The 11,854-nt window shown below is 37.4% G+C and overlaps 1 protein-coding gene across 1 annotated transcript in view; it reads left to right on the forward strand.

Annotated features, from left to right (window-relative positions):
* ARIH1 (ariadne RBR E3 ubiquitin protein ligase 1) overlaps window positions 1-4,095 on the forward strand; it is a 120,464-nt gene extending 116,369 nt beyond the window's left edge. Inside the window, exon 14 of the mRNA XM_082735768.1 lies at window positions 693-4,095. Within this exon, the coding sequence (XP_082591894.1) occupies window positions 693-777 (85 nt within the window). The 3' untranslated portion in view covers window positions 778-4,095. The remainder of the gene's footprint in view (window positions 1-692) is intronic.
* Window positions 4,096-11,854: the final 7,759 nt, after the last annotated feature.

An 11,854-nucleotide genomic window follows, 5' to 3' on the forward strand; every position in this document is an offset into this window, starting at 1 on the left:
GATTCTGGGAATCATGGCTATCGACACGTGAGCTAACCAAGCTCTTTTACAGTTTTTCTTAGATTTGTTTTTCCTAAGGAGAGGATTACTTTGTCTTAGGGTTAGAAGATACTTCCAGATTTGCTGCCTCTTAAGCTAATAAAGTTGCAAAATATTTGCTTTCTAAATATGGAGCTATTTCTGCCAAAGTTGTTTCCTGACAGATATTAATATCTTTTTCATAGTGGTAGAAACCTTTGGGCATTTGGAAGACTTGGAGATTCAGTCCCAAGTAATATTTTCACTTCCTTTAGTCAACTATAGCTATTACATTGTGTTTATAGTCACTTTCACAGCAAAGATTTTATAGCAGTGAATCAGTAACCCTGTACTTCTTTCTGAAACTTTACTTATCCGTAGAATGACAGAATTGAATCAAATGCTTTCTAAGGGCCTTAGGAATTTCTAACATTTAATTACTCTTAAATTAATTCTCAAAACCGGGAATCACAGCTTTTGAAGAATACCTTTTTAAAATTAGAAAACGGTTTGTTGTATACATCTAGACCTGAAGATGCGCCTATTAAAAAAAAACAAGTGCTTGTTCCAAGTCTGGTTAAACTGTAGGAGTGCCTTTAAAAAATAAGTTAATGCCTCTTTTTTTATTATTGGAGGCTGACAAGTGTTTTTTTTTTCTTCTTCTTTGATTGCAGATACTGTGAGAGTCGACGAAGGGTTTTGTTACAGCATGTGCATGAAGGCTATGAAAAAGATCTGTGGGAGTACATTGAGGACTGAGAATGGCCCTGCATAAAATGAACTCTGAAAACTTTACCATCTAGAGTGCTCATGCAATTAAAACAAAACAAAACAAACACAAACAAGGAGGCACTAAGCCTGTTCTGACACCTCTGGTCTGTAGTACCAGAATTCTGTTTTGTTAACGGAAAGTTTAAGTAAATTATATTGTAATAAAAAAAAAAAGGTAGATAAACCATTGTACAACAGTATTCTAGGCCGCCAAAAAAGTGTGACAGACACACTAAAAGCCCTCCAACTTTAACTTGTAACGTAGCTTCATTCTCAAAGCTGACTCCTTTTTTTTTTTTTCTTTTTCCGAGTATAGTACAGTTAAAATTTAAAACAGCTCCTTGACACTGCTTTTCATGTCCAAATCAGCCATTTTGTTGTACTTTGGTAAAGGCCCTCCTCCCCTTCCTCCCTACACATAGAGATACACCTACACACACAGACTGACTCTCTTTCTCTCATACCCCAAGGTCATGAGTGAATTAGTGAATTAGTTCCTTGTAAAGAAAATTCTTGGGGCTGGGACGGGGGTAGGCAGCAAGCGGAATTAAACAAAAAAACAAAAAAACTTTGTATATGACTTTTAAAACAAGAAGACAACACAGTATTTTTCAAAATTGTATATAGCGCATATGCATGGACAAAGCAAGCGTGGCACGTGTTTGCATAATGTTTAATTACAAAAAAATATTTATTCTTTAAAAATCTTCAAGATTATGTCTATTTGCTGTGCATTTTCTTTCAGTTTGCTTTATCTTTCCAGGGTTGAGGGTTGGGATAAAGGTGTGTTGGTTTAGCACCTCTGGAAGACCTTACTAGAGCTCTTTGATTTTCCTTTCCTGAGATTACTTTGCCCTTTCTCGTTCTAATATGTCCGTTGCTGGCCATGGGCCTCATGCCTTGAATTCCAGCTCTTGATCAGGGACAGGGAGGTCAAGCTCTGACTAAATGCCATGGCCTGAATAAAGGCTACAACAGGGAGCTTTTTGCTGTCGTTAAGAATGACCCAGTCCCCAACCTCCTCCCCGCTCCATGGCCTCATTCATCTACCTAATAAACCCTTTGTGTGCCTGTGTCATGCACACAGCTGAAGGCTTCCTATGCTCCCTATCACATCCAGAGGAAACATTTCACTTTTTTCCTTTTTTTTTTTGGTTTCTTCCTTAATTGCTGCTTTTGAGCCTTTTAAGATTTTAGTTATGGCTCTTCTCTCACCCCTTCTTTACATTAGGGTGTCAAATAGAATGTTTTTGCTTTAAATATAAATATAAATAAATAGCCATTCACTTAGTTTCAGATTGTGAATTTAAAATGGCAGATACTGAAATTGCTTGTGTGTGTTGCTGTGGGTTCAGTTTGAAGGCAAACACCCCTAGAACATAATATACCCATTTAGTGCATTTAAATAGAAATCACTGAGTTTGCTTCTTTTCTATTGTCAGCAGATAGGAGAATTAATAATGCATTTTAGCTGTGATGTCCATTTTTATGAAATTTCTACTAAGAGCTATGTTAAAAGTAAAGGATGGTGGTGGTTTTATTAACTGTATACCTGTTTAGGCCATTCCGGCTATGGTATTTTTCAACAGGTCAGCATCCCTAAATCTGTCAGTTTTATACAGGAGTGCAGAGTGAACTAGGCAACTAGATCAAGAGGTCTTAATATTAAATACCAGTTTTCATGACCTCTTTGTCTTCCTCTAAATGACTTGCGCCTAGGGAGTGTTTACCATTTGTGAGGCAGCGTTGTCTGCTCTTGCACTGTACATCTTATTACTCCATTGGGAAGTAGGTTCACTTTCCTCTGGCCTTTTGCCTAAGTTAGGCTTTGCTGAATCAACCCTACTTTTCCTTTTAGAAAAAGGTTGTTACATGAGATGTACTTGCAACTGTTCTTTTCCCATCAAAAATCAGTGAATGTTTGCTGAGTATATTATGCTGCTTCCTTAAACCACTTGTCGCTTTAGGATCAACTTCACCCATACCTTTTACCCTCTCCTTCCTTTGCCACCTCAGGTGCAAATCTGAACTCAGTGTCTGCTTCTTCCATAGTCTCTTCTCTCCTCTCCCCCATCATTCATTTGACTTTATTTTAAATGACTGCATCAATCTTAAAAGACATTTTTCAAAACTAAGGAGATTTTCTTTTTTTTTTAACAGAAAGCTTGAACGAGTTCCTTTCCCTGGTAACTTTGAAAAGCAGCCAGAGTTGTTATCTAGATATATGTGGCTCCCTTAAAATGTTTTGTGTATGTGTGGTGTTTTTAAAAAATCTTATTAACTGCAGTATCTAGGTTTCAGTGTCATAAATCCTCTCTACATGCTCGCCTTGCAACAAGTATCCAAAAACAGTGTGTGTACTTCATAATATCAGCCCCACCCATGGAGGAAGAGTGCTTTTTAGAGATGCTTTTTAGTTTCAGTGTTGGCATATTACCTAAGGGTATTGCAGTTGTGGGTGCATTCCCTGATTTGTATGAATCAAGGTGAACTGGCCTTTTCTGAACTTTCAAGCTTCTAACAGCTATCTCCATATTTGACAGAATTCCCTGAGTTTATTGCTTTCATTGTTAGTAGCTTCAGTGACCCCAGCTGTGATAGGCAAGCCATATTGTATGACAGCTTCCCTATTTCACCTACCTAAGTCTTTTTGTCAGAGGGCTCTGTTCATGGTAAGCACCAGGGTCTCCTTGTCTTCTTGAGGGCAGTTACCTTGTCTTGAAAGTGCATGCTTCATTTGAACAATTCATTGAGCAGTAGATGGACTTTAAATGATTTTCAATAAAATTTTGATCCAAAGCTCAGGATACACACAGTGGTAAAATTGAGTAGCATATAATATCATCAAACTCTAAATTGTGTAATTTGCTGCGACCCAGATTGTATGTGTTTTATGTGTGTTTAAATAAATATATTAAATACACATGTGTATACATACACACATATATAACAGATCCAAGACTGACTGACTTGATTTGAAATGGTTGAATCTGCAGTGTAAAATGTGGTTCAGCCATGATTAGGAACTGAAATTTAGTACAAGAGAGAAAAGGACTTGATGTAACAAAATCTTTTAGCTACAAATCCCGGTATAGAGCACTTGGGGGATGGGAGGGGGCGGGTTGGTGAGACAATCAGATCGGTAAATTGATTAAATGCTCCTAACCCTGTAATTTTGTGCATAGAGCACCCTGTGCTATGGAAATAACTGTTCTTAGATTTTCATTGTAACTGGACTGTTCAGGTTGCCCAGAGGGAAAGAACATTCCTAATTCTAATAAAATAAACTTTTATTTTGTTATTCCATTAGTTACTTATGTTTATTTTTATAGTTAAAAAAAAGATATATTGGTGGCCCAAGTCACCTGTATTATTACGTGCCTTATTCACTGTTCCTACTTAATATAAAATGACAAGATTTGTTTCCGTTTCTTTGCAGGGAACTGTGAATGAGACCATCCCCAACAATTAACTTGGTTAATGAAACTTTCAGAGCATTTTCTGAAAGCTTTCCAATTTCTGTATTGAACATTGAATTTAAATTGCTCTTTGTGTTGTAACAGTGATATTAGATGCTCAGATTTTTTGTCCCATTTTTTAAACGTAAAATATTTTAAGTCATTTAAACTCCCTTACATTGCTTCCATTGTAAATGGAAGCTCTTAAAAGCTACTGGAATGTCTCCTGTAGGGGTGGAGGGAGAGTTTTTTCTTAGAGAAGGTCCCCCTAAGTCGGAGATCTCCATCATTGATATTCTAGCCAAATCCAGATTTTAAGACAATTTAATTTGGTTTTATTTGGATCTGTACTTATGAGAGTTCATGTATCACTTTTATCTTCAAAGCACTTTACCTTCTGTTACTGTCTACGGAGGTGTAGAAATTGCTCTGTTTTACAAAAGAAGAAAATAAGGCTCAATGAGGTTAAGTAACTTGCCCAAGATTTCAGTTTCTTCTATCTGGGACTCAATCAAGGTTGTACTACCTCTTTTTTATTAATTTGGTCTCAGAATGACCTAGCATTCAGTACCAGGAAAAGTAGCTCTTTACTACAGCATTGTGCTTTTAAACCACATAAGAGATTATATAAATGCCTGCCTGTCACTGCTACTGTTCGAGGAATGTTAAGTACTGTCTCTGATCTTTGATTTGTTGCAGTTTCAACGAATGTGGCTCTGTGTTTTGCCCAACCAAATGAAACCAGCCATGAAAGAATAGCTATTGCCACCTTGCTGATTAGGACTGTCCTCATGGGAAGACCATCATTTGTGATAGTCGAGAGTAAAGGGTTCAGCATTCTTTGATTTGATACAGTGGCAAAGCAATTTGCAGTTAATTGGTCTAGTTATTTGTTCAAGTGAGTTTTTAATATAAAGAATTTTGGATAGCCTGTTGGAACTTGTTACAGAATTTGTTTTATAAGTGATAACCGAAAATGTACAAAACAGCTGAAATTTGCTTGTTCTCAGCATTTCTTGGAAATGGATGGCATATGGGGCTTTAAGAAGAAAAGTAGTGAGTATTATGGGGAAATCTTGGCTCCTTCAGGAACAGGAAAAGGTGTTCCCTCAGATTTTGGCCCCTCAGATTTTGTCAGGTTTCTTTGAGGATAAAGTTGATGTATTTCTGGTTCATTTTGAGGATTTTGCTTCTTAATCTCCCAAGATGAAATCGCTAATTTGGAAATGCTGAACTGGAAATAAATAGTGCCTATTGTAGGAGTAAACAGACAACTTCTGAGTTTTAATTTGTTGCTTATTGTGAAATTAAATCATTTTTTAAGGCGACTGTTAGCCTTTCTCTAGGCAGTAGCAGGTTGGGAAAAATGAGAATTTGTTTGAAAAGCAGTTTTCAGACTAAATCTGAAACTACAGATATGCTTCTTTAGGGCCATTTACAGAGTAGGAGTCAATTAGCATATAGATCAATCACACACATTGATATGTAGCAGCTCTGGCAGCACCAAAAGCACAACTTTATTACAGTAATCCAGGGCTGTCAAGTAAGGCATCTCAAAATCATATCTCCAATAGCCAGGTAAATATTTTAATAGACTACTGTGGGCACTGAGAGGAGCACCTGAAATACACATTACGTCAATTCTCAATTTGGAGATGTTGGTAATTCACAATATTCTTAAATGTAGGTTAAAGAAAAAACTTGGGCCATACTGTTTTGCAATTTATGTTAATCTTGTGTTTGCTACTGAACGCCACTGTCCGTCTGACACACTGGAATCACTTAAAAGGCAGAACAAAAACTAATGCCTAGGTTGTACCCCATAGCAATTATCATTTAATCATTTTGGTTGGGTCCTAGGTATCAGTAGTTTTAAAAGTCCTATCCTTACCCCATTCCTGATGATTATGCAACACAGTTTGACACATGCAGACAAGTTGGGACAGTTGATCTAGATGTGTGTAGTTTCAAGGAAAGAGTACAGGTGAGCACTCTAGGTCATAAAGGACAATGATCCTGTGGCAAATGCACAAGCTCAGGAAAGGGCTATACTGTAGGCTCTGACTAGGTTTTGTGGTTTGCTGTCTTCCAAGGGTCTAGTGCAAAGTGCCCAATTTGTTTTTTGTCAGTTTTCTGGTTTGTAGTCCACCTTGGAAAACCTAATTCATTTCACAAAACCAAAAGAAGAATAGAAACGACAAGCAGAGTAGAAAGTTCACATAAGCTGGCAATATATTCTATTCCCAAGGGAAAGAAATCTATCTGGGGAGTAAATTAGAGTCTGAGCAAAGGTAGTTGAATGGTTATAAGCAAAGCTGTCATTAAGCTATTTGTGCCAAGTCCATGTATAATTCCATTTAATCACTCAGAGTTAAATTCAGAGCACTTGAGTCTCAAGTTTCTCACTGTTGCTTTCATTCTCGTGTGTTAAAACGGTGGATTTTCCTGTTTTTATTCCCCATGTGGTGTGGTGGAAAAAATATTAAATTTCTCATAGTTTTTTATGGGCTTTTCTTTTGTAAAATGGGGATACCAATAGGAGCTATAACTTGCTGAGTGCTTCTTGCCAGATGCCTTATTTTATCTATATCCTGTAAGCAGCCCTAAAACAAAGTAAACATTGCTATTCTATTTTATAAATGAGAAAACAGGTTCATAGACAATTCACTCAAAAATTAGTTTATGGCAGGGTCGTGCTTGTCTAATTCCATGTGTTCATTCCATCATGTTCTGTTGTCTGTTTTATGGGGTTATTTTGAGAATCAAAGAAAACTAGTTGGAAAAGTCTAGTTACAAATAATAAGCATGCTAGTACTAATTTAGGCCCCAAATCCCCAAAACAAACAAACACCCAGAGCTGTCCTGTAGACTCCCAAAGGCAGGATGGGATTGGATCCAGGAACTAAACTGGCATTGTGTATCATCTGTATATCCACATCATTCTAACAGCTTCGGCTTTTCCTGTCAGCAACCCTGTAGCTCTAGGTGTCACATATTAACTGTGGAGAGAAACCCAACAGCCAGCATCATCTCTACAAATGTGGTTCCTGAGAGCTTACCCCTCTGGGTTGGGAGGCAGATTTGGTAGGTCATGGTTTGCTAGCTGCATGTCACAAAAGTAGTCTTTGACAAAACCAAAATGCCCCGAAATTTTTCTTTTAAAATAAATACAAAGTATTAATATATCATAGACAATTGTGGCTAACTTACTTAGTGTTTACTGCTTCAGGTCCTGTATTTTTTAAACTCACAATCCCAGCTGACTCAGAAGAGCATGTGACTCTCAATCTCAGGTTGTGAGTGAGCCCCACATTGGGTGTAGTGTAGATTAAAAATTAAAAATAAAAAAAATCTTATAGACGTTACCATATCCATTTTATAAGAAACAGAAGCTCAAAAATAATTTTCCTGAGGTATTCCTTTTGTATATGGCTGAATGTAAATTCAAACCTAAAATCCTTCAGTGAATACCCACGGTATCAGGCACTGTTTGCTGGAGGTACCGCAGTGAACAAAGAAGTCTCCTGGTTTGCGGGAAGCTATTAACACTGATTCAACATAAAGACTCAATGGGTTGCCAAGGTTCCCCAGACAGTGGCAACCTGGAAGCACATTTTGACCGCTACAGTATTTTATCAATAGCTGCTTCAGACAGCCTGGCCAAAAGTATCTGCTAAAATTATATACACTGGCTAAGGGATTTCCAGCCTTAAGATTGCCCTGGAGACTCAATGACCAGTTGTTCTTTTTGGCTTTTCTTCATTCAAAGCGTTTCTTTTGTTGTTAGCCTCAGATACTCTACTAAGAAGGACACAAAGTATGCCTTTTTCAGCCTCACATTTGAGAACCACCCTAGTGTTTTAATTAGAGTTAAGAAGCAAGCTTCATATTCTCAAACCCTCTTCAGAAGGTCAGTCTTACCTATTGTGAGCTGATGACTTGATTCCCTATGCACAGAGTAACATTTCTCAGCTTGGTGTCTTTGGCACCTATATAAAAGTTTGGTATTTGCTTTTCAAGCTGTCTGCTTTTGCCATAGGGTATTCAAGTTACTTTCAGGTTAGGAGTTTTGAAGGTGATCGTAGGAATGTAAAATTAACTCTGTATAGTAGACAGTTAATTCTTCAGAGAGCTCTCTAGGCTGAACCCTTGCTTTGTAGATTTTAGCTTGCCTTCTGATGGCTGAAGTTGGTTTCTGTATGTAGAAGAACAAAGCTATGCCCTAGAAGCCACTGAAGTGTGCGTTAAATGGCTGTTTCTTAGAATTGTGACGCTAGGGGTTGTACGGTGAGGATTTGGTTCTCTGGAATCAGTGCGCCATGGTGGGATTCCTGAGGACTGAGCAAACATGCAAAGTAGGATTTCATCTTAAATTTTCTGAGGGACACAATCTTGTTTTTAGATTATAAATACACTCAATGAATTTCCTAGCTTACTCTCACAGGGAGGCTCCTTGTGTGTACTCTCCCTCTGCAGGTCACATCATTTGCTCAGAGGGAGTACGGCATAAAACGATAGCCAGCATTTATGGAGCACCTCTTGTGGGCCTACTTGGGCAGTAGACATTCTGATGGAATGCTCTAAAATTGTAAGTTCTTGCATATGCTCATTTATAACCTAATTGCTGGTCTTCCTGGTATGAACAAAGTTGTTTGCTCATTAATAAATTCCTACCATATAACCCTGCCTTGTGGTTCATTTCTACATTACTAGAGCAAATACTAAAGCATTTTCTAGTAAAGAAGGAAACATAACTGAGTGTCTGACAGCTTTGGGAAAAGATGCCTTCTTTGGATAGGAAACGAATTTGTATCAAAAAATCCTGCAACTGTTCTGAAACATTGTGAAGGTCATGGCTGCAAATATCAAAGAGTGATAGTGTTCTACATGCCTTTGAAGAATTAATTTTTACTTTTTTTAATAGCTTGCAATAGAGTAGGTTAATTATTATACCATCTATTTACGTTGAAGTCATTAGTACAAGTCAGTGCCTTAACGATGGTCAAATGGTTGCCCACTAACCAATGGAAATAAACTATTGTTTCAACAAAATTGCTTCATAGATTCTAAATGTTATTTCTTTGAGACACTCAGTTGTGTGTTCTTTAAGATAAATTCTATAATTAGAGGCCTAGCCCTGAACAGACACTGAGGAGAACAAATCAGATAGGTCAGTAATGGTTTGGAGATAGATGTTCCTGGAATAGGAATCCTCCACTCATATTTTAAATTGATACATAGAAATCAATATATCATAAAATGAACACATCTTACATGCTGAGTTTGATGTTTTGACAGTGTATACACCTGTGCGATAACAACCCAAAAGAAGATACAGAACATTACCATTATCCCGTGCAGTTCTCTTGTGCATCTTCCAAATAAACTTCCTCCCATTCCTACTCTAATTTTTAGCATTAAAGAATTTTTTTTGCCTGCTTTTGGACCTCCTGTAAGTGGAATCATACAATATGTCCTGTTTTGCATCTCACTCTTCTTTCACTTAAAATGCTTTAAAGATTCAACAATATCATATGTTCTGGTAAATCATTCTTAATTGCTAAGTAGTATTTCATTCTGTAAATATACCACCATTTGTTTGTCCATTCTCCTATTGACGAACTTTTAGGTTGTTTCCAGCTTGGGGCAATTATGAATAAGACTGCTATGTATATTATTATATAAATTTAAAATTTTGTTTTATGGACACATGTTTTAATTTCTCGGATAAATGCCTAACAGCAGAAGATTATTGAGTCACATGGTAAGTGTATGTTTAACTTTTTAAGAAACTGCCTTCCTGTTTTTCAAAGTAGCTTACCACTTTGTATTCCCATCAGTGGTATATGAGAGTTCTAGTTGCTCCATATCTTTTGTCAGCATTTACTGTTGCTAGTGTTTTTTTATTAGCTATTTTAGTCGGTATGAAATAACCTGTGATTTTAATTTACATTTCCCCGATAATTAATGATGTTGAGCACTTTTCAGATGCTTACCTTACATTTGTGTATCTTTCATGAAGTATCTTTCATGTCTTTTCCCATTGAATTGTCGTCTTACGATGATTATTCTGTGAATTCTGGATACAAGTCCTTATAATGGATATATGTACTGTGATTTTGGTGGTGTTTGGTTGTAGACAATGGGTTATCTGTTCACTTTCTTATTGGGATATTTTGATGAGCAGGAATTTTTATTTTGATAGTCTGATTTTTTCTTTTATAGTTGTATGACCTCCAGGTCACAACATATTTTCTTCTAAGTTTTGGGGTTTGGGGTTTTATGTTGACATGGATAGTGTATGATCCATCTCAGTGGTTTTAGGCTTTACATCTTTGGAGTTTTACATTTAGATATATGATCTATCTCAAATTAATTTTTGTATTCAAAATGAGGTTTATTTCAACATGGATATCCAGTTTCAGCAACATTTGTTTTAAAATTTTTTTTTCACCTACTAGATTGACTTGGCATCTTGGTTGAAAATCAATTGACTATGTGTGGTTATTTCTAGACTCCCCATTCTTTAATCTGAAAGACTTTTTTTGGGCATTTCTTTTCTTGTAGTTTCTCTGGAGATGAATTATCTCAGCTTTTATATGTCATAGGATTTTTTTTTAAGATTTTATTTATTTGACAGAGATCACAAGTAAGCAGAGAAGCAGGCAGAGAGAGGGAGAAGCAGGCTCCCTGCTGAGTAGAGAGGCCAATACGGGGCTCTATCCCAGGACCCTGAGATCATGGAGCTGAAGGCAGAGGTTTAACCCTCTGAGCCACCCAGGCACCACCATAGGATATTTTTATTTTACTTTTGTCTTTGAGTGGTATTTTATTTTATTTTTTTAAAGATTTTATTTATTTATTTGACAGAGATCACAAGTAGATGGAGAGGCAGGCAGAGAGAGAGGTAGGGAGCAGAGAGCCTGATGCGGGACTCAATCATGACCTGAGCCAAAGGCAGCGGCTTTTTTTTTTTTTTTTTAAAGATTTTATTTATTTATTTGACAGAGAGAAATCACAAGTAGGTAGAGAGGCAGGCAGAGAGAGAGAGGAGGAAGCAGGCTCCCTGCCGAGCAGAGAGCCCGATGCGGGACTCGATCCCAGGACCCTGAGATCATGACCTGAGCCGAAGGCAGCGGCTTAACCCACTGAGCCACCCAGGTGCCCTTTGAGTGGTATTTTAGTTGGATATAGAATTCTATGTGTTTTTTTTTATTATTTAAAGATTTTATTTATTTGACTGACAAATCACAAGTAGGCAGAGAGGCAGGCAGGGTCAAGGGGGAAGCAGGCAGAGAGGGAGAGGGGGATGCGGGGCTCAATCCCAGGACCCTGAGATCATGACCTGAGCCAAAGGCAGAGGCTTAACCCACTGAGCCACCCACGTGCCCCTAGAATTCCGTGTTGACCTTTCCTTCTTTTTTCAGTACTTTAAAGGAGTCATTTATCTATCTTCAGGTCTCATTTGTTTCTGGTCATAAGTCATCCTTTATTTTTATTATTTATCTGTGGGTAATGTATGTTCACCCTCCCACCCCTCCCATGATTACATTGGCTCTTTATCTTTGATAATCAGCAGATTGACTAGAAATTGTTTCTCCTTGTAT

Source organism: Mustela nivalis (genome assembly GCF_964662115.1).
Source record: "Mustela nivalis genome assembly, chromosome: 6".
NCBI classification, from domain to species: Eukaryota; Metazoa; Chordata; class Mammalia; order Carnivora; family Mustelidae; genus Mustela; species Mustela nivalis.